A 23,809-nucleotide genomic window follows, 5' to 3' on the forward strand; every position below is an offset into this window, starting at 1 on the left:
ACAAGCACATTTGCATAGAACTGAGATCTTGTTCACTGTATTGGCACAGATTTTCACACTCAGATGGGAGAGCCAAGATGTTAGGCAAGAGCGTAAGGAGGAGGAGAGGGAGCAATTTCCTTCTTGTCTTCCAAGACTACAACTGACATGTCAATATAAAATAATTTGACAGCCCAGCTGCCAAATTTAAGCGCGATATCAGAGAACAGGGTTGGGATGAGAGGATATTTTAAAGTTAAACAACAGAAAAGTTGAACATTATGAGCCGTACTTCAAATTCCAAGGTTAAATAAGTTTATTGAGTTAGCGGTTACGACGGTATATCAGATACCTTGTAATCCAAAGCTACACCTACACATTTGCCTCTAATTCTCACAAGTGTCAGTTTCCATGTCTCTACACATTCCATCACCGGTTCTTCTATTTCTAATAATAATAATATTAATAATAATAATATAATTATAATAATACAAAAGGCAATGTCAACCACCAAGTTGTGCTTCATACTCCACCAGAAAAGAAGAATCCAGTTGTCAAAAAGAAAACAATTAAAAAAGAAAAAAACTTTGTTCAAGTCATCATCGTTGAAACAGAATCATCATTAACACTACTAGAAACAAAAAAGGAAAGAAAATGCGAGTTAAAGGAATTGTTATTTTTTTTTAATCATCTTGGTTAAAAATCCACATATCATAATGAAGATGACTCAAAGTTAAAATTGTCTCATTACCCGGGCCACACATCCAAGCATATTGGCTAGTTACATGATTACACTGTAACAAAAGCAATACAGGTTTTATGGTCTACCATTTCCAGGAATCCCACCTATAAATATACCTGCCAACCTAATGTTTCTTGCATGCATTAAGGATTTGCTTTCCACCCTTCAGAGTTGACTGTCTCCCATTCCCCCACCACGGTTCTTACAATACAATTTTTTTGGGGAGGGGAGCTGATTATTATCATTATCATTATTTTATGCTCTTGGGGAAAATACAAAGGTCAGCATGATGGACCTCCATTTAACTTAAGAATTGCCATGTGTCTTTTGGAAAGGGAAACTGCGGACTGTTTAATGACTTTAATAGAGTCTTGGGCTGCATGCACATTGAAACTGCTTCATTATTCTTTTCTCCCCCATGCCAGATGAATACAAGTCGGCAGGTACGCATACAAAAAGAAACAAGGAAGGAAATAGAAAACCCCTCGAAGGTTGAAGCCTAGTGAATTAGAAGGAATCCATCGCTTTAAATTCACTTAGAGCCTGTACCGGAGAAATGTGTTTCTTCTGAGAACCTCTCCTCACTCTCGTCTGATATTCCTCCGGCTTTTCTCTCTTGACTAGAGGTTTCTTTTCCGGCGCCTTCATCTTCCAAGACACGACAGGCGAGTTGACGGCGGCCGTGCCGTAGACCTTCTGATATTTGGTCGAAGCCACGTAGGAAGCTTTCACAGTAAGGACCACGGCATTCATCAGGTTTTTAGCTGCTTGGATGAGGGAGGTGGCACTGTCAAGCTAGGGAAAAGGAAAGGAAGCAATAGGAGGGTTATTGCCAGCCTGGGTTGGAGGAACGTAATGCTCACGGAGCAGAGCTGGTTGTCTTGTTGAAGAGGGTATTGTGCATAAACAACCTCTGTACAAAAGACATACAGACTGATATATGCCATTCTGCCATACACATGGAGCTGCCTTCGCACAGCGTGAATAATGGATGTTTCCCAACGTTTTTATGCACCATTGCCAATGGATTGATGATTTCATTATACATTAGTGATTTTCAATGCAGAGCAAGAGAGTGGAAGTTCTCCCAGGTTAATTGGATCAGTAAAGAAGAGTTTTGCATGTGCCCACCAAAAACCTGATCTTGCTTGCTCTAAAGCAAAAAGGAAACCACGCGCTGATGCAATGCCCAGACTGTTATTAACCTGGAATATTAAGATGCTATTCCTGACTCACAACATTTATGGCTAAAATGTGTAATATTAGAACAGTCAGACACAATTCTGGCAAATGCACGTAACAACATTTCTCAGAAGATGGCCCACTAGTGAGATGTGTCTGTCTCCCTCATTATGGACTTTCAGGAGGAATTTAAAAACATTCCTGTCTACTCAGTCTTTTGATAGTTGAAAGGTATTGTTCCCAGCAACCCTGAAATCACTGGCTGATAGGATGTGGTTGTGATTTGTCCCATGATTTGTAGTCATTGTTCCAAGAGGTTTTAATTTTGACCTGCTACTTTCCCCAGCAAAACCCACTGCTCAGTTGGTTTGACCCCATAAGGGACAGCTGAATATTCTCAGGCTCCCTTCCAACGCTGTGATTTTATTATTCTATTGCTGAATTGGAACAAATGTCAATCTACAGAAAACCTAATTGACATTTGTTTGGATTCAGCAGTAAGCAGCATAGGCGTCAACTCCTGGGTGACGAGGTTCTTTTGCCCCCCCCCCAAAAAAAATGTTTGAAGGGGCTGCACCCCCAAGTTGATGGGGATTTTATTTTACTAAATTTATTAGTCACTCTTTTTTGGGGTGGGGGGCAATTAAAAGAAATTCACAAAATGACTTATTGACATCCCCCTGCACATATTTGCATTAAAACCAGAAAATATCCCACCCAGTTGAGATTATGAGGATTACATTTATATACCACTGAATTGCCAAGATAGCTTCTAAGCAGGTTCCAGGTATAAAACCAGTCGTGAAAAAAATATAATCACACATAATTAAGATATGCAGTATGCAATTTATCAAAAAATAAACACCCACATTAAAAATATGCAGTAAAGCACTTGCAGCAGTTAAAACAGCAATTGAAACAGGAGGTTCAAGTCACAACATAACTGCACACTTATGCAGGATGCAAACTTAGTAAATATGCACATGGAAGGTCTTGAGGTACCTCTGACCAAACTAGAGGTGGCAATAGCAGTTAGCTCTGGTTCCCCATATCTTTAGATTCTTGACTTTGCCACATGATCGTCAGTTCCGTTCACAGACCAAATAATTTGCTGCTCCCTCCTGCACATCATGAGGGTGAGCAGAACTGCCAAAAGCCCCATGCACTGAATACAGTATCATTTTACTCTGAACGGTCATGGCCTCTTCCCCCAAAGACTCTTGGGCATTGTAGTTACGTTAAGGCTGCTGAGAGCAGTGGGGAGGCCCCTATTTCCCCCACAAAGCTACAATTCCTAGAGTTCCCTGGGAAGACAAATTGTTTAACCACTCTGAAAACCTGTAGCTGTGTGAGGGGAACAGGGATCTCCAAACAAGTCTCAGCATTCTTAACAAACAGGGAAGCAAGAGGCATTCTCAGAGTTGAAGCACACATCTCAGGCAGCAGTGCTGTAGTGTGGGGGGTACAGCAGGGATGCTTGCTAGGGGTGCAAAATTTCAACACCCAGTGCTGCCTCAGTACAGCTGCACACTTTTGTTGCTGGGCTCTATTGAAAACGGCCTCTCCAGGAAGTGACCTCACCAGACAACGGAACAACTCTTTATTTTCTTATCTCTGCAGCTGCAATCTCCTGGGTGACACAGATGCCATTAGGCAGTTGAATGCGCATGCGCACTCTGTTCATTTCCCTCCCTCCCACCCTATCCCCTCCATGTCGCCCCAGGCACTGGCACCACACGATATGCCACTGCCAGGCAGTCAAAAAACTTCAGGGAGGGTGTAAAGTTGGGCTGGCTCAAGGAATGGCTCAGTGCCTGGGCAGAGTCCTGAGGGCCATTTACATAGGTCTGGAGGGTTTCATGTGGCCCCTGGACTTTGGGTTACCACATTCCTGCTGTAAAGTCCTGCTGCCAAGCTATAATAACTTTTTTTTTAAAGTCCATATAGTTCCAGAGTTCCTCACAGCTATATAGATATATTGAGGGGGGCAGAGAAAGAGAGAAAAACTAACCTACCTACAGTACCAACAATTATGAGGACTTTAAATTAATTGGTTAAAATGATTCATCGTCATGCATCCCTCAGATTGGTAATTAATTTTTAATCTCCAGATTCAAGAACATTTCCCCCCCTTCCCACACAAACAGACGCTTATTTTCCATCTTTCCCTTTCGGAAAGAAAAACAAGTTTTAAGATGGATAGTAACATTATAATGGCAACAACATGCCAACTCAACAGAGAGCCGTGATATATCGCCCGGTATAATGGTCTTGTACCATTCCGCGGTGTGATTTACGACGCAACTTGCGTGTTTGTTGGCAAATAGCCGATCATACGCTATTAAATTAGGATATTTTAAATTACCACTGAGATCTGCCATCAAACATTGCAGGCTGTTGAATGGCTCGTTCGCAACAAGCGCTGGGTGTCAGAGCAGAGAGAGAGAGCAGACGGGCAGCGAGACTTGTACCTTTAAACATTCTTCTGAGGCCTGGTACATTTGCTGAAGGCAACTGGCTTGACTTGACAGCCAAGCAAGGAGTGGTCCCAAAATGATGGTATATTAATTGAAAAAGAAAAAGAAAGCAACAGACATGATAGGAGGCCTTGAATGGGGCTTCAAGCTGGGCATGCGTCAAACTGGGAGCCCTCGCCCCATCCCTGACTCTACCTAGCCCTCCTGCTAAAGAAATTTTGCCTTGTGGAGGGGATAACAGGGGTCAAAGAGGGCTGATGCAGAAGAAACCCTGTAAGGGTGGGCCATGAAAAGCCTAGACTGAACAAAGGCAATATGCATATGCTAAGGATCTTCCATGAAAACCTCTCGCCTTGAAATGGGAATCTGTATGAAGGTAAGAAAGGGTAAAGGACCCCTGGATGGTTACGTCCAGTCAAACTTGACTATGGGATGTGGCGCTCCACTCACTTCAGGCTGAGGGAGCTGGCATTTGTCCGCAGATAGCTTTCTGGGTCATGTGGCCAGCATGACTAACAGCCAGTGGCGTAGCGTGGGTTGTCAGCACCCGGGGCAAGGCAAGTAATTTGTGCCCCCTAACCCGTGGATTTGTGCCCCCTAACCCTAACCCCCAGATGTTGTGCCCGGTGCGGCCGGCCCCCCCTGCACCCCCCACGCTACGCCACTGCTAACAGCCCATGTAGTATAGTAATTGATGTGTTTGGGCAATGTGAGATAAGGACCCACATGGAATGCACAGGCGGTGATCCCGCTTCACACAGCCTTGCTGGGTCAGGCTAATGGCATATTTGATCTCGTGTCCTGTTTCCCACAATGCCCAATCAGATGCTTCTATGAAGACTACAAGCAGGCCGTTTCCTGATGTTGTTCCCCTATGGCTAATATTCAGGTGCATGGTGCCTCTGATGATGATGAGAATAATAATAATTATTTTTTATACCCCACCCATCTGGCTGTGTTGCCCCAGCCACTCTGGACAGCTTCCAACAAACTGAAACATCAAACACAGTGAAACATTAAACTTTTAAGACTTCCCTGAAGCCTTCAGATGTCTTCTAAAAGTCATATAGTTGTTTATTTCCTTGACATCTGATGGGAGGGCATTCCACAAGGCAGGAGCCACTGCCAAGAAGGCCCTGTGCCTGGTTCCCAATAAACTCACTTCTCGCAGTGAGGGAACCACCAGAAGGCCCTCGGAGCTGGACCTCAGGGTCCGGGCTGGATGATGGGGGTGGAGATGCTCCTTCAGGTATACAGGGCTGAGACCGTTTAGGGCTTTAAAGGTCAGCACCAACATTTGAATTGTGCTTGGAAACATAATGGGAGCCAGTACAGATACTTTAGGGGTCCCGACAGGCACTTCCAGTCACTAGTCTGGCTGCCTCATTCTGGAATAGTTGTAGTTTTCGAGTCACCTTCAAAGGTAGCCTCACATAGAGCGCATTGCAGTAGTCCAAGCGTGAGATAACCAGGGCATGCAGCACTGGCAAGACAGCGCATGGGCAGCTAGGGTCTCAGCTGGTGTACCAAATGGAATTGGGCAGCCATCATTACTATTCCCTGGACTTACATTTTCTATCCTGCCTTTCCTTCATCATGGAACCAAAGGCAAAAAACATGTGGTTCCCAGGCAGTAACCTTACATCCAGCTGCCAAACAGACCCAGAACTGCTGAGCTCCAGTAAGGGGTGGCCCCACAACTTGGGGCTAATAGCAGCTTCACTTATCCCCTGCATGAAATGTTGGAGAGCTGCTACCAGTCAGTGTGAACAGTACTGAGCTAGACTTGGGGAAACACTTCTAATATGAAAAAAAAGGTTTCTAAAAGGTTCGGATGAGACTCGCAAAATTTCAGCAGGTTTTGTGCAACATTGCAACGCTGGTGTGGGGCCAACACGCCTGAAACTTCTGAATTAGCCCCAGTAGCACACCCCTTTTTGTTGTGCACGTGTATTGCTCTTTAGACCTTTTAAGGGATTTGATTTTATGCACTGCACTAACTACTGGGAGTGTGAACGTGACTGGAGCTTGCAGCAGAGGAAGAGGCCCTGCATTTACATGAGCGAGCGTCGCAACTCCTGGGCAAGTGCGGGTGTGGGAAGCTGCAGACGGCAACAAGGAATAAAGAGTTTTGTTACATTGTTATGACAGCTATAATAGCAAAGAAACAATGGCTTGCATTTGAAAAGGAGATTATGTTATATGCAAACAGCTACCAACAGACCCAGGAAGGAACAGAGAGTCTCTCAAGTGAGAGATCTTAGGTTGTATTCAACATGGTGTGAAGGTGAACGTTTATCAGCACAAAGGTTTCTTCTTGCACAATGGAATGAGCACCATATCTCCTCTATCCACACACCCTAAATCTATTTTGGGTTCCCCTCTGCAGCCCTCAGAAGCAGATCTGTGGATGGCACACAGGTTACCCAGGGGTAAGAGAGAGGGGAAAGGCTCTGGAGCTAGTACTAAACCTCGTGTTCGTGGGGAATGATAGCTGAACACCACTCCTACTCTCTCCTGATAATTCCAAAAAGTATTTTGGGGTCCTGTCTCTTTTAGATGCGGAAGCCATGGTGTGCTCCGTAGTGCCCAGCATGGCAGCCATTTTGTGATGGGCGCCCATGGAACTTTCTTGAAATTCCAAACATCCCCACTATCCTAAAGATGTTCTATACCAGAGCAAGGGAAATCTGGAAGGAGTCATAAAATAGAATCAAAGGCATGGCTGTGCAGTCCGTTATACACAATTCCTGAAGCAGACTATAGACACCGTCCGTAGGCCACATAAGAGATCCCTGCGACAATCAAACCTGCAGCCATGTCTAGGATTGAGAATCACAGCTTACAGCAAATGAAATGCAGCTTTTTGAACAACCTAAAGTGCCTTATATAAGACAGGCTGGTATTTATTCTTCCCATGCTGCAGTTCAGGTGCTCAGGCAGAGTTAACAATGGCTTACCTAAGGCCCCCTCCAGAATTCATTGTCAGAGGTGAAATTCAAACTGGGGGATTCATTTGCATCCATCCCTCTTTCTGACTGAATCCACCCATGCTGTAGAATGAATTGATCCTGAAATAGTTGACTGAACTATGCCACCACCTGGCAGGGAGTGTCTCATTTAAGTGCTCTACATTTAACCCCCACCCCCCAAAAACCCCTGCAAGTATGAAAACTAGCACATCAGGGTGATATTCAGCCTGTTCCTTACTGCGATTTTAAAAAATTCTTCCATGTAGAAAAAATAAAAACACAAAAATGTGCTACAGGCTTTTCTGGCACTTAAGGGTTCTACCAGTTAATTCTCATCTCATCTCAATGTAAGTTTAAACCAAGTCTGAGTCATTAACAGTGTACTAGAAGAGAAACTTATATTGGTAAAATCAAATTACTAGAGCGTTTTGCAAGGAAGCATAATAAAATCACTCCTCTTGGTATGTAGCCATGACTCAAAGGCATGTTTTAAGTTTAGAAAGGGTGGGGAGGAAGAATCTATTTTCTCCATTCCTTCATTTTTTCCACCTCATCCCATTTAAAGTAATTTACTTATCTGGACGTGATGCATTTTTAATTCATTACGGCAGATAGCTGGGTAGTACTGCTGGCCAATCCACTGATTAGTTGCACTCATTTGCATTTTTTCAATTATTAGTAAGAAAACCACTGGGACCCCCAAACAAAATTACTTGTATATTTAACAAATTCTGAATTTTAATGTGGCCTACAAATGCTATCTTTCTCCAGATAACATCCAACAGACATTGCAAAAGCTGTAGACAGCTGTGCACCAGAAATACTTGTGACTCTGAAAGCATAGATTGATGTCTTAAAACGGCTTGGCTGTCAGCTTCACTGTGCAAGGGAACTAAATAAATGACAAATATCAAAGACAATCCCAAAATATACAGGGTGTTCCTGAGCAAGCACATATCGTACGCACATTTGCATTCAAAAAGATACATTTCTTCAACAGAATGATTTAATTGCTTTAGCCAACGTAATTTTTAAACAATAAAATTAAAAAATGAAATTGCATCTCATTTTGCATGCATGAAACTCTCTTTTTAATATAAGTAGATATTTAATTTATGATAACTGGGGAGGGGGGAAACGAGGCACAAATGCAATCATAAAAGATAATTAAATATGCCTTAAAATTCCAGTTCAGTCCCGTGAATGATCTAACTGAAGAAAGAGTCCTTGAAGAAGTAATAGATATTGTTCCACCTAAGTCTGCAATATATAATAATTGTTCCTAACAGCTAATTCTAATTATATTAATTTTAAATCAGACTGGTTGATACATAAATCTGCTCACTTAAAACAAGGCGGTTTGAACTACCCTAAATAATGGCATTAAAATATCCTTACTTTCCAAACTAGGCTGAAATGAAAGAATGCAGCCTTAGAGCTTGGGGAATATAGATTGGGGGTAGCTGCCATTGTGGTAGGGGAAGAACTTGAACTTGAATCAGATGCGACCTCTCCTTTGGGAACTTGCATTTTAAAAATCCCATTCCACCTCATCCTGGAAGATGGGAGCAGGTACCAGTAAAGTGAAATGAATGTAATGAATGTGTCCATCTGCCTTTCCCAAGCTGGTGCTTTCCAGATATTTTTTATTAAAACTCCAATCAGTGCCAGTTGTAGTGCAAGATTTCTGGAGTGTATCAGATTGGGAGAGGCTAGTGGATATCATACAAAGAAATATATAGTGTACAAATAGGGCCTGCAACAAAGGGTTGCATGCCTCTTTCAGGGATATTCACTGTAGCATATGGCACCCACTTGAGTTTTAGAAGAGAATATTGCACTGTTTTATCTAATAATCTAGCCGCCACTGGCTTGTAGCCTCTGCATCTAAATTAACTGCCTCACTTAAAGCTGAGCCCTTTTGTTGGCTGTTCTCTTACAACTTGTTGAGATAATATTTGTTATTTTCTCTCTCTCATCTTCATTTATCTTGTAAATAGTTCCTGCATGAATAAAACCTTTAAACTCCAGAAACTGTAAGTGACTATTCCAATCTAATTCACCCAAGCTGCAAGGTCTGCTAACACCCAGGGGTCCCTCACTGGTTACAGTTGACCCCACTAGCAGCTTCTGGGGGAGGGTGCATTGGGTGTGCAGGCTTCTTCTGGGTGATTTGCACAGCAGCAACAGGCACTAGCTTCCTTGTTTTCCTTCTGCTGCAGAGCAGTCTCCACCCTGCGAGGGTTGCAGCCTGACAGCCCCCTCTCCTCTCACAGCAGATGTGCAAAAGAAGAGCAGGGGGGAACTGCCTGCAGCTGAGCATATGAACCCCTTTTCTTCTCTCTCACTCTGAAACACAGGAATAAGGAGAGCCTGCCCCCTGCTTGCTTACAATCCTTTTGCCTTTTCCTCTGGAGTCACACAAGCACTTTGGAGGCAATGCTTAGCTGCCCTTCTAGCCTTATTTCCTGCATTATATAGGCAATGTTTATGGATCCCTCTCAACAACAGATCTACAAGAAAGATTTTTGCATATCTTCTGGGACGTCTTGCATGCAGAATGCCCAACAGCCAGCACAAGGGATTTCGACAGCTGGCCCAAGACACACACACCCACGAAACCTGGAGCCTGCCCTGCTTGGTGAAACAGAAATAATAATAATAATAATAATAATAATAATAATAATAATAATAATAATAATTTATTTATACCCCACCACTCTGGGTGGCTCCCAACAAGGCTACAGAATCCAGCACAAAGCAGGCAGATCTGGTCCCATAACCCCGAAATCCCAAATATTCTACCAGAAAGCTCTCAACCCAAACTGTTTGTGTTTTTACCTGATCTATCATGGCAACCTTGCAAGAATTTGCTCCACCTGGCAGGAGGATTTCACCTGAACTGTGGCTTATTTGAACAGGAGAAACCCACAAGGTAATTATGCACCATTCCCGAGGTTGCTCAAAAGCTAGGTCTACACAGGCATCTCTCCTGTCTTAAAAAATAATAAGTAAATCCCTGTAGCTAGAAAACCACCAGAGCTTTCTCCCTGATTGTTAATATTCTTTCTGAAGGGAGTTTGTCTGTGGGGACTGCATCAGAAAGGTGCAGTACATTCTACTACGTTAATGTTTTATCATCTAATTCAGGTGCATGTGTAGACTGACCTTGAGTCCAGTTAGTGCAGCGTGAAACTGGAGTGGCCCCTCAACACAACCCATTTGCTTCAATAGTTTGGAATTCTCACAGAGCGCTCTCTCTCTCACACACCCAGACACACTTTCACACTATGCTAAATTTCAGATTCAGATCTTTATACATACTGGTTAAAATTTTTGACAATGGAAAGGACATAAATGTAAAAAGGAAGAAGTATATAATGCTACGATATAAAAAAGTATTAAGGTAACCATGAGATGGGAGAGAGGGAGGTCAACAGGATATTTGAACAAACAATGTGAAAAATATGAATGTATTTTAATAGTACAAAATGGAAACTTAATAAATATATTAGATGATAGATAGATTCAGAATATATGCCACCAGATCGCTTCTGATGCCACCAGACTCAGAACAAGCTGGTTTGTAGCATCTGAACAGGGAGAAGGCATACTGTACTGTGGCAATCCCATCAGTCACGAGGACTGGGCGATATCACAATATATCACAAGCCAACCATCACAATATACTGATATACAATATCATGATGTCAAGGTCCTGGGCTGTGGAGGGAGGGAGTAGGCAGGAGGAATGATCTCCTGGCTGAGCTGTCTGCCCTGGCGCACTCAGCTATCGCTCTGTCATGTCCTTCCCAGCGAGGAAGGGAGTGGGCAGGAGCAGCAATAGCCCCTTGCACCAGTTCCCAGTGAACGCTCCGGCATGTCCTTCCCAGTGATTGCCCTTCCTGGTGGCTGGGCATGAATGCTCTGTTTTAAAGCTCCCTCTGGCGATATATTGCCATTCTGAAACCGCTATCGCATTCTGAACTTCAAATCGCTTCCAGATGATTTATTGATATACCTCCCACCCCTATCAGTCACATGGCTCTCCATGAAGCTCAACCAGTTTTCATCAGCTGTCTGTGACACAGGTTGATGAGTCTTCCTGTGTCCTTCCTGGGTGCTGCATTCTGCGGTTTTGTTGCGCCAAAGGGCCTAGAGATGGAATGTGCCACCATTCTGGGTTAAAAATAAAAAAATGGATACATGTGCATTAGAAGTAATCCATTTGTAGTAATCAGACTCCAGGTGTAACTGGCAACCTCATAATGTCACTAATACATAACTGGCCTATATCCCAGGTCGGCTTTTATTCCCTGAATATGCTGCAGTAAGAGCAAACACCCTAACACTTTGAGAGGAAATGTGCAATGTGAGCAAAGATGCAGCAATCCGGCCCAACTATTCCTATGGCAAGTGTCAGGGAACTGCCATCGGAGAAACAGGAGGTGAAAGGGCTCGCAGAGGCTGAGAGAGACTTATCAGCTGAGGAAGGAACCAGCAGGGGGAGAGGAGGAGCTCCAAGGGAAAGTGAGTCGGAGGGATGGCTCAGAGACACTTCCAGCGAAAACAGTGGGGAGGTTTCAGGACCTCCCATAGGGACACCCACTCCTCGCCGGAAACTGTCACGCCGAGAGTCCAGAAGACGCGTTTCCGTTAAGGAACTTTTATGCTGGAAGAAGTTCCGTAAACGCCCACTGTCTGATTCTACAAGCGACTGACGGAGCCATGCTTAAGGAGCTCCGTCACAGACAGAGGTTTGTGGACTTAGCCAAACTCTGAGGGACTAGGAATTTCACGCACAAGCAGCTCATCATCCCATCACAGCAATCAGACAGTCCCTGAAAGCAGCTTGTGCAGAAAGGCATCATGAGCAACCCAGCCGGAACCGGAGGAGCGGGAGGAGCTGGAGAGGGTCCAAGCCTTGAAGAAAGGTACCGGGTGTTGGAGGTCCAGCTAGCGCTGCAAACGGCGAGGCTAGAGGAGAGGAGGGCGCAGGATGCAGAAAAGGCAAAAGGCGCCCCACTAGCAAGAAAGATGCCAGGATTGGTGCAGAAGTTTGGGGGGGACCCCAGGAACTATCAAGCCTTTAGGACAGAGATGCAGTATGCTCTCAATCTGCAGTTTGACGACTTTCCCGACGAGGAATCGCGAGTGGCGTTTGTGGTTGGCCATCTCGAAGGGGGGGCGAGAGACTGGGTTAGACCCCTGATGGCAGGGAATAATGAAATCCTGAAGGACACGAGGAAGTTTTTTCGCGCCATGGACCTGATGTTTTCCAGCGAGATTGAGCAGGGAGTGGTGCGCAGACAGTTGATGGCTTGTAAACAGGGGAGCCGATCTGTCCGTGAGTACTGGACTGCTATGACTGGCTGCCTCCCAGCCTGGTAGAAACACTTAAATCCTGCCTTTTCCTCCCTGCATCTGTCACAAACTCTGCAAGGCGAAAGGATCCTGACAATTGCTGGTCCCTTTGCTTTGTATTCAGTGGGAAGGATTCCAGAAGATGGCCAGTTGTCAAAAATAAAATAGTTCCTGCTTTTGAAAGTCAGCAAGAAAGCTGCAAGTGTGGAAGAAGGAAGGCAATATTATTTTAGACAGTGTTAACTACATGAGAGACATAACTTTAAAATTCCTTTCCCTAGCTTGTGACTCGTTTTCAGGGATCGAGGAAGTGAGCGACATTTTTTTTTTGTCAAAACCGCAAAAACTGTTCCCCTGTATTTCCATCTCATCTGATACAGAAATTCCACAAAAGGTAAAGGACCCCTGGACGGTTAAGTCCAGTCAAAGGCGACTATGGGGTTGCGACGCTCATCTTGCTTTTCAGGCCAAGGAAGCCAGCGTTTGTCCACAGACAGCTTTCTGGGTCATGTGGCCAGCATGACTAAATTGCTTCTGGTGCAATGGGACACTGTGACAAGTGCCAGAGCGCATGGAAGCACCTTTTACCTTCCCACCACAGCGGTACCTATTTATCTACTTGCACTGGCGTGCTTTCAAACTGCTAGGTTGGCAAGAGCTGGGACAAAACAACAGGAGCTCACCCCATTGTGCAGATTCGAACCGCCGACCTTCCGATCAGCAAGCCAAGAGGCTCCGTGGTTTAGACCACAGCACCACCCACTCCCCAAAATCTGCCACAAAAAATATTCCACAAAACCTGTGCCCAAAGCAAGGAGATACACATTTATCAGAGTGTATGCTTTACCATTGGGGGGAGGGGCTGCAGAAGTTGCATTTTAGAAGAGATGAAGGAATATGAAACCCAAGGCTTTTACAATTCCTGCTCCAGGTGCAAGCCTGATGACGTCTACAGACTAACAAAAGGAGAATGTAATGTGCACTTTTTAAATGTTGTTTTAGAGTGATTGATGACTGGCCAAAGCCTATGATGGAAATGTCAAGAGCAATGGGTTCAAGCCTCAGCAGAGGAAATTTGGAGCTGGTACAAGGAAATGCTTTTAAAGGGGATGTTTACAAGATGAGTTCCCTGAAAGTTTCATTATTGCATGTTATCATCCTGACAAGAGACCACACTGCACAATGGCCAGATCTTCCAAAGATCGAACATCTAGAGACTCCTTCTTTCCAAGTAGAAGTAAGAGGAAAGGAAATGCTAAATCCATGTCTAATCATAGCCGTTGTGCATAATGCAATCTACTCAAGCTGAAGCATTGAAATGAAGGGTCCTGGAAAGGAGGAAGCATAAGGGATTCTGTGGTTACTTTCACTTTGTATGGAGATGTATGGATTTACTCACAGAATCATAGAATTGCAGAGTTGGGTGGGATCTCCAAACCTCTGCAATGCAGGTATCTCAACTGAATCATACATGGCAGGTAGGCATCCAACCTTTGCTTAAAAACCTCCAAGGAAGGCGAGTCCACCATCTCCCAAGGGAGTCTGTTCCACTGTCACAAACAGTTCTTACTGTCAGAATCTCCTTTCTTGTAACATGAAGTCGTTGGTTCAAGTCCTACCTTCCAGAGCAGGGAAAACAAGCTTGCTCCATCTTCCATGTGATATCCATTGAGATATTTGAAGATGGCTCTCATATCTTCTCTCAATCTCTGCTTTTCCAGGCTAAACATACCCAACTCCCTCAACTACTTCTCGTAGGGCTTGGCTTCCAGACCCTTGATTGTTTGGATTGCCCACTTCTGCACACACTTCAGCTTGTCAATGCCCTTCTTATATTGTGATGCTTAAAACTGGACACAAAAATGGGCACAGGACAACACCAATGGTGTCCCACTTATCACTTTTTTCCAGGATGATGAAGAACCATCCGTGAGCACTTTTTTAAGCTTCTCTTGCAAGTCTGGGCTCATTCTGAGCTTTAGCCCCCTCACATTCACCCCACAACTGTTGGCTACTTGTATATACTTTTTTATATTTCTCCTTTCTTTCATTTCTTATATTTCTTAAATCTCAAATTATCTGTAAGCTTCTTATGCAACCACAGCAGTTTCATTTGATGCCTCCCGCTTTTCTTTCTCGTTGGAATTGTCTGCATCTGTGCCTGCAATATTTCATCTTTAAGAAGCTCCCATCCATCTTAGACTCCTCTTTTAGTATTTCCGACCATGGGACCTGATCCAGCAGTTCCTTCAGCTTTTTGATGTTGGCATTCTTAAAGCCCAAAGGGCATGTTTGACTACACTCAGTCTTCCCTTGCCTTTGTATCATGAAACCCAAGATCATTTCCTCCCAAGGCTCCCAGTACTTCCACTTTTTCCATTACTTCCTCCAATCGACATTCTTTTGTTATGAAAAGTGGCAGAAACACACAACAATGTATTCTAATGTAAGGCAACAGCTGCACTTCCCACTTTGATGTATCAAAATATGTTGCAATGTAACTTTTGCTTCTGAAAACCAAGATGCTTGGAGTAGAGATTAAGTAGTTCAAAGCACCTCTTTGGAACAAACTGTTCAGCTCAATGCGCTTATAGTGCTTGTACTATACATTAAACGAGATCAACAAAATAAGTAGACTGGGGATGAATTTCAACTACTGACTTGCTACTAAACATATTGAAGTCTAAGTGTGCATCCCACCTACTCCCCCACAAAAAAACCAGGTTGTTATCATTTGATCCGCTCAATGCCAGCTGGTTCTATCATCGGGTTCCATTAGCTGTGGTACCCAAAATCTTTGCTCAGAGTGGTCCCCAATAGTATAAATATAGTCCAACAGAGTAAGCATTTGGTGGATTATTGTCAGGTCTATGTGCACTCAGCACCTGCATTCCAAGGTCCTCCTGTTGGTGCTGAAAGCCCTATATGACTTAGGCAGCCTATATGAAATGCTGTCTCCATCCCCACTGAATTTGGGTGTCAAAATCTGCAGAAAGTACTCTCTTGGCAGTTCCACTAGCCTCAGGCATGTGAGGAATAGCAGCCCAGGAGAGGACTTTCCTTGTAGCAGCCCCTATGTTGTGGAATTCCCTAACCATAGAGTATCTGGCACCTTCATTGTATAGTCCCTGCCATATGCTTTACCCTGGCCTTTGACAGTTAAAATATTTTATTTTGTGGGTCCGCAGCTCTTTTGTTGATTTTCTGTTCTGTTCCATTCTGGATGCTTTTACTTGATTTGTATGTGTAAAGGTTTTATCTGCTTTTATAATTTTATACTGTACTGTTGTAAACCTCCCTGGGTCTTTATGGTGAAGGGCAGACAATAAACCTCATAAACAAACAAACAAACAAACAAACAAACAAAGAGTACAATTGCTTAAACACATACCCCAGGCTAGCTCACCCTTCGAAAGCTTCAGACGTCACTGGAATCCTAAATGTTCCTGAGAATACATCAGGTAGACGCAAAACTGAAGAGAAGGGGCAACTACAGACTATCTCCAGCTGGGTGGCTAAACATTGGCCAGTTCCTGTTATCGTTGACCAATGACCATACTGGCTGGGACTAATGGGAGCTGCCATGCAGCAGCAACTGGAGAGTTAAGGTTAGCCACACCTGGTCTAATCCATCTTAAATAGGAGAAAGTGTAAGTAGCCCTACTTTGTAGGTTCTTATGAACCCCTGAGAACCCAGAGGTTCTTCCTTTTTGCTAACCAAACACTTGTGAATCTGCCACTTCCATAATCTATAATAATAATAATTTTATTATTTATACCCTGCCCATCTGGCTGGGTTTTAAAATTTGCCTTTCAGAAGGTCCAATGGAATGATCACACGCCCCCCCCCGAATACAATCCACTTTCTAGAAAAACTAATGATCAAATTAATGGCTATGGGTAATATCTGGTATCCATGGTCACTAATAGCCATTGGAAGTTCTCTGGAAGCAGCGTCGTCAATGACAGTTTTCTTGGCTTTTTGTACTGAGACAGCTCATTAGAGAAGTGTAAGTGTCTGACCATTAGAGAGGGCAGAGAAGTTAGATTCAGTTCAAATTTAAAGGCTGATCTGTTTCATTTGCACTTTCAGAAACCACATGCAACAACATGCAAACTGAAACACACCCATCCTTTGAAATTTGCACTTCTCTGAATTTTGCAATGCAGCTTTCTTGCCAAGCAATGTGTACAAAAATGCACAAACATGGATAAAGTGTGTTAATGAAAATAACATACATCACAGTGTGCATTATATTGAGATTACACTATATTAATATATTATGCTGGGAGAAATGGATTTGCAAAAATGTATCTGTTAGGGAAGACTGTGCACCAAAATATGTGTGTTAGGAGAAATTTGGAATAAAACGTTGAATTTAGTGGAGAACTGAACTTGGAACTGAAAAGAGGTAACTGAGAGAAACCAAAATTGAAAGATTTGAGCATTCCTACTAACCATTGATACTGAATATAAAGTAGAATAAAAGAGTGATAACCTAGTTAGGACTGGTGCCTGCAGCAGGTTCTGAGGATGGTACTCAAAGGATAGCAGTCCCATGTGACTCTTTTTATTGCTTCTTCTAATTTTCTTAATTTTTCATCAGTCATGATAGTAAAAAGCCCATGAAGATAGACTTATCTCCTTCTGCTTCGATATGAAGAATAGGCACAGCTGCTGTTTAGCACCTCCCCAGATAACCTAAGACTGGACCCCAAGCAGAGCTGGCAACAAAGAATTAAATAACCAAGAGGGGGGGGGACTTTACAGACCCTGCAGGCAGACATTCTCACATGACACATCTCCTGGCCTTTCCACGCATGAGCTTTGACATCTTGACAGCTTTAATAGGTACCCAAGAGGCAGAACAAGAGTATAGAAGGGGGGGAGGGAAGAGGAGGAGAGAGAGAAATCTCTTCTCCCTTCTCTTTATTCAAATGCTGAGGGTTAAAAAGAAGAGTCAAGTGGCAGCTGGAGGACCCGTAAAGAAGAAGAAAAACCACATGTTGTTCAAAAACAAGATTTTGAAATAAGATTTTTGCCTGCAGCAAAAAGCTGAAAAGGTTAGATAACCAGAACCACAATGGCAGCCTTAACAGAGTGCAGGATGGAGGCTTAGACTCATTGATCCAAACCAGTTATATATCAAAATCACAATTACCTTTATAATGTATTGATTCTGGATTTTTATTCTTTTCTTTTAAGGACATCCCATCCCTAATTTTCATTTTCAGCCCCGTTGATCCCCCAAAGTGACCAAATATTGAGCTAACTTCTAGAGATGGAACAGCTGTTTTCTCTCAACATGGGAAGCTGGAAGCTGATTTTGCAATGACCCACTGCTGTTCATATGCAAACCACATTTCATCCCTCTCAGACACCAGGTCTTTCCAGCGGAGTCATATATTTAGGAGTCGGTCATCAGAAGTACAGCGATCCTGTAAAGCGTAGCCAACACAGTCCAGATGTTGGACTCCCAACTCTCATCAGCCCCAGCCAGTATGGCCAACCATAAGATATGATGGGGACTCTAGTTCAACATCTGGAAGATGCCACATTGGCTACGCTGCTAGGAAGATGTGATGGTGTTTCAAGATTGGGCTTCAATAAGACCCATATCTATGTTCAACATGTGGAGAACTGGGAGGAGGTTTGCAACCTCTTTGCTCCCCCAGCATCTCCTATGACTGTTACCAGGGCCAGGGCTGTGAGAGTCATCAGCAGGAGCCACTCAGTCAGGAAGACTGGCCTGTCTGCGAATAACATCTAGCTGCTTCAACAGTCAGCTCTAGACCAGGAGATTTGGCTACAGAATGGCGTTTGCTGGAACACTGGAGAACTCTATCCCTTTGCCCCGCTGCAGGGTCTATTGTATCACTGTCTATGTTACTGTTTTCCACATATATTTTAAGCCATCTCCAGAATCCTGCCTAGTGTGTGGGGTGCAAATGCTTCTAAATAAATGACTATTTATGGAGATTTAGGGATGGGTGGGTGCCTTATCCAATCTCTAGTCTCAGCTGCACCATATATTTAAAGCAGCATAGTGCCACTGTAAGCAGTTATGGTTCCCCCAAAGAATTTTGGGAACTGCATTCTTTTAAGGGTGCTGAGAGTTGCGAGGAGACCCATGATCCCCTCACAGAGACTCCTGTCTGATATCTGGAGAGCTGCTGCCTGTAGTCCATACTGAGCCAGATGGGTCAACAGCTTGACTCAGTATGGGAGCTTCTTACCCCTCAGTTGCCTGACATAGCTGGCTTCTGTGGAATGGTATGAGAGGAACATTTCAGCACATGCAAGAATTGTGTGAGGTCAGCACCCCTGTGAAGGGGTCACACAACGTCCTTACATGTGCAGTCTAAATGCAATAGAAATACATTCTTTCCTGGAAAGGTAAATACATCTTTGGTTATCTTCATCATAATTGTGGTAATTAATCATACCTATTAATAAAAACACATTTGAACAATGTGATTAACTATAAATTTCAACAGGAGCGTGCCACTACAAATCGAACAAGGCGCTTCTGGATATGTTGGGTTTCAAATGTCACGTCAAAGGTTCTCAATCAGTGCACAGCACACCCACCAAATGCCAGCTTTACGCATCTTGCTGCCAACCCAAATGAGCTGGCAGAGGTGGCGCAGACCAATTCATTGACTGCGGTGTTGTCTCACCCCCTTGCCCACCCCAGTCCACTATCATCACCATGGATACTAGGAATCTGCAGATGAACACACACAAAAATAGAGAAAGTTTGCAGGTCTTATTGAAGTGTTTTGCCTCCTTCAAAATTCTTCCAATGTTTTGGCTGAGCAAGAATCTTTAGGTGAAACTTGCCCGTGGCCTAAGGATGACAGACCCAATCACACCCATGACACATTTCAGGTCTTAGCAAAACCTCTCTTAAAAACTGCTCAAGCAGCACCCTCTGCACCTGTGCCAAAATTTTGCTTTAGTAAAATTGGATGGCAACTGTATGCCTAGAGATGGCTTGCAATCAGGTACAGTCAGCTGGTCAGCTGTGGCAGCAAAGGTATGCTCTGTTCCTGTCCCTCACAATTTCTCACCTCTCCATATAGTTTCTGGGGCAAGCTGCTTTCTGGATCTAGCCATAGGGCAACCAAACAGATATAAGCAGTACTTCAGCCATTGGCTGTGAATAACAGCAAAACGAGTGCACAGAATTCTGGTGCTCTCCCACAGAAAGGCAAAGAATTAAACTTGCAGAGAATCTTTGCTTTTCCATAGCCAAGATGAGAGACGGGAGGGGAATTTATGAAATTCGCACGTCATACAAACCAAAATGCAACTGTTCTTCAAAATCTGCACTTACACAGTTCTAGAACCAAACAATGTGTATATTAAGGGAAAGTGCGCATAAGAATGACAGTATTAGTGAACATAACATGGAAAAATGCATTCAATTAAGGGAAATTGCTTGCAGGAATGTGTACAGCAGTCGAGACTGCATACAAATATGCATTTTTTCAAGAGAAATTTGCACTAAAATGCTGAAGAATTCTCATGAGCATTTTTTAAAAAATAACTCAAATTGCTGCAGAAATATGGAGAACTGAATTTAAGATGGGAAAAATGAGAAACAGAGAAAACCAAAATTGACAGATCCTGCCACCCTTAGCTAAGTTTTGCATTATTTCCTCTTGCAGTTTTTAGGTTGGGAACACTGGGAAATGAGCAGGCTAAAGCTTCCTTCCTGTTCCTGTTGAGCGCAGAAAGTGACGTGACTGTATCAATCCCGCTTAAAGGGGCGTCTCCCACAATCAAAACCACTTAAGCTCACATGGAAAAGAATAGAGATTAGAAACGAGGTTACTCACCATGGAAGAGTCACCGCCTCCGTTTGCAAGCGTAGCTCCCTCAGCACAGGTGGGTAGGTGGGTAGAAAGTTGACTAGCCCTGCCCCCATCTATGACATCACACTCTACCTCATAAAAGGTAGTGAAAGTGCTTTGAACTCCAGTCTGATTTCCGAGAGATACAGAAAAGAGAGAGTGAGAGAGAGAGCAAGAGAAATATTGTGCCCTATTGCAGAGTGGGGGGGTGAGGGGGAGAAGTGGGGCTGGGGCTGGGGATGTGAGAGGGAGAGGGGGATGTATGCTGAAAGAGCTAGGCTCGACAAAGTAGCCAAGGACTCTTCGGCGACGAGGAACCCTGTTATCCCTCTCACTTGCTCCCTCAGCACAGGTAAAGCCAAACAACAGTACAGGTTGCAGACAGGGCGAGATCTAGGGCCTTGCCTAAAACTGATTGGGGACGAACCGGCTGCTGAGTTAAAGGCTGGTTCTGTGTGGCTGGCCAAGAGAACATCCCAGAACAGCAGCTGTCAACTGTTCAGGCCACAGGAGATGGGGTCCCTCTGGCACATACTGTAGCAGGATTCTCCAACATCCTGGGTCCCTAAATGTCATTGGACTACAAATCCCACTGACCCCGACCACTGGTTAAGCTGGACCTGTGAATGATGGCAGTTGTAGTCCAACAACATCTGGGGGCGCAAGGTTGAAGAATGCTGCACTGTATGCAAACCCTTCATGCCTTGGGTTTGGTCTGTTTAACAAGGAGAAAGTTAAATCAGCATAACATTGAATAGCCAGGCCCTCCTGCTATTTAGGAATGCCATATGTGCCTGGTTTCTAGACCACTTGTGGCACAATGATCTCTTGCTAACTTTGTACTAGAAAGGTGGTGCTGTTGTTTTTTAAAAAGTCTTTTATTGGCATGGTTTCTATCCTGAACTTAAATAAGGAATGGGCTGGTTTTCCTGAGCCTTATATGTCTGTGTATCAGAGCAGAATACATTCTGTAGGTGAGGGATAAGGGGCATGAAGTGGCCTTCTCTAATACCTGGGAAGGTAAGAAGAGACCTGCAGGATCAGGCCAAAGGAGCCATATATTCCATTGCAGAACTTTAACTGCAAGTGACAGAAGATTTTTATTCCCTGTGCTATTTACAACCTCCCCTAACATGGTTGCCAGGCGTTTTTCTAAAACTGAGGTGTGAATGCTGATAGTCTGTGCTGAGGGAGTAAGTGAATGGTAGACACTGAATTTACAAAGCACACTTGAAATGTCCAGGAAGTGTCAGCAAAATGATACAAAGGTGATCACTCTTTTCAGTCTAGCAGTTAGGCCCAGTGACACCTTACTAAAAGGAAAATGCATCTCCCCCAAGAAATATGCAGTTCCTGACAGACAGAAGAGAGATTTGAAAACATTTTGTTTTTGACAACCTTCAAGAGAAACTAGAACACATGCGTGAAGCGAGTTTCTCCATCTATGCTATGAGTAGCATCTAAGCGCAGTGTCTAAATAACTGTGACATTACCAGGGTAGGGAGGGGTTTGGGCCGACAGTCGCAAGACTGTTTCGCAACTAACGTGGATGAAACAGGAAGCTGTGGTTGGTTAAAATAAATAAACAACAGCTTCCAAAGTCCTTCTCCTGACTGCACAGAAGGAGGCGATGGGGGTGCATGCAGGCTTAAGGTTTGCTTCAGCAAGTACGTGTCACAATAAAACATTGTTTATCATGACAGCAGAACATGGCCAGCACCGAGTTTCATTTCAAAAAAATAAAAATAGCCAATTCTGCTAAATTCCTGGAGCCCTGCAGCCTCCTATTATGTCAGCTTTTTTATTATTATTTATGCTATCCATGGTATTTAATTTGGCACTATCTCTTGAATCCTGGTCCCTACCACATTTTTAGGCTTTCTTTGACTTGCCCAGCACAGCACCAATGATCAAATCTCCACTAAGGCAGGGGCAGCCAACATGGTACCTTTCAGATATTGCTGGACTGCAGGTCCCATCATCCTTGAGCACTGGCCATGCTTGACTGGGACAGATGGGAGGTAAGCAAAATGCAGAGGGCACCACACTTGCTGCCCCTGCACTTAAGAGATCAGGCACTACGTTAGGAATAAATGGTGTTCAAAACTATAATGGTATCACTGATTTGCCTGCTGCGCTGGTGAGTGCTTTGTTTCAGTTGCAATGCCATGCATTTCATTACGTTTAATTTGTATCAGGGGTAGGACAATCCCATTGTAGAGGGGGAAGGACTTCCGTGGCAGCTACTGCCATTTCCAAAGCCCTGCCTGCTCACTGCCCCAGGGTGGGATGTGGGAGTGGCTTTTCCTGGTCTTTTCCTTCACCGTTCTTTCCCTCCTCTCCCCTTGCAGTCAGTGGGAGGGGATTGACAATGCCAGTTGAATGGCAGTTGATGACTCCTTAGGGAACTAATTGGGGAAGTGAGGGGCTTAGGGTTTTCTGGCTCCTTGGTTATCACCACAATGCTCTGCTTCCCCTTACAATGCTGGCTGGACACTGTGACATGAGAGAAGCTATGGTGGATCTGGCCAAGGGCCCATCTACTCCAGGACTGTGTTCTCGCAGTGGCCAACCAGATGACCCTGCGAACAGGCTCTGAGTGCAATAATGATCTTTCTACTTATGGTTCCCAGCAACTAGTATTATTCAAAGGCATAACGCCTCCGACAGTGGAGGAGGAACATAACCATTGTGGGAAGCAGGCATTGATAGCCTTTACCTCCAAGAAATGTACTAGGGGGCTTCTGGCAATGTAAATGCATTTCTGCTAGCAATTCTCCCTCTTTTCCAATGGTGCAGCATTTCTGCTGCATCCAGCAGCCCCTTAGCTTGACCTTGGCTGGCTTTAGGACTACATGCTTACATTGTGAACTGGTCTGGGATGTATTTCATGAAGGACAGTATTATTATTATTATTATTGTTGTTGTTGTTGTTGTTGTTGTTGTTGTTATTGTTATTAACTTAACTAAATAAACGAGCATTCAATCTTGGGGTTTGCAACCTGTACCTATCCAGGGAAGGCCAATAAATGAATGTAGAATCTTCAGAAAATTAGCCAACCTCCGAGAGTGACTGTTGGATTGATTTTTCTTTTTAATGCATCCTGTTAATACATCCCTATTTATATTTTCCCAGTAGTTTAATTATTTTGTTATCTTCATCCAAACTAAATTTAGTATTCTTATTGCCTAGGGCTGTGTTGTTGTTTTTTTTTAAAAAAAAACCTATTTGA

At 43.8% G+C, this 23,809-nt stretch overlaps 1 protein-coding gene across 4 annotated transcripts in view; it reads right to left on the reverse strand.

Moving 5' to 3' along the window:
* Nucleotides 1-277: 277 nt before the first annotated feature.
* Nucleotides 278-23,809, reverse strand: part of CTNNA2 (catenin alpha 2) — a 544,191-nt gene continuing 520,659 nt past the window's right edge. For 3 of the 4 annotated variants that reach the window (XM_053402026.1, XM_053402025.1, XM_053402028.1), the window contains 2 exons: nucleotides 20,562-20,705; nucleotides 278-1,516 (listed from right to left, as the gene is read on the reverse strand). In XM_053402026.1, coding sequence (XP_053258001.1) covers nucleotides 1,229-1,516; nucleotides 20,562-20,705 — 432 coding nt within the window. In that variant the 3' untranslated portion in view covers nucleotides 278-1,228. The remainder of the gene's footprint in view (nucleotides 1,517-20,561; nucleotides 20,706-23,809) is intronic. The other variant, XM_053402027.1, reaches the window with a different exon arrangement.

The sequence above is a fragment of the Podarcis raffonei genome, chromosome 9, assembly GCF_027172205.1.
Source record: "Podarcis raffonei isolate rPodRaf1 chromosome 9, rPodRaf1.pri, whole genome shotgun sequence".
In the NCBI taxonomy this organism is placed as follows: domain Eukaryota; kingdom Metazoa; phylum Chordata; class Lepidosauria; order Squamata; family Lacertidae; genus Podarcis; species Podarcis raffonei.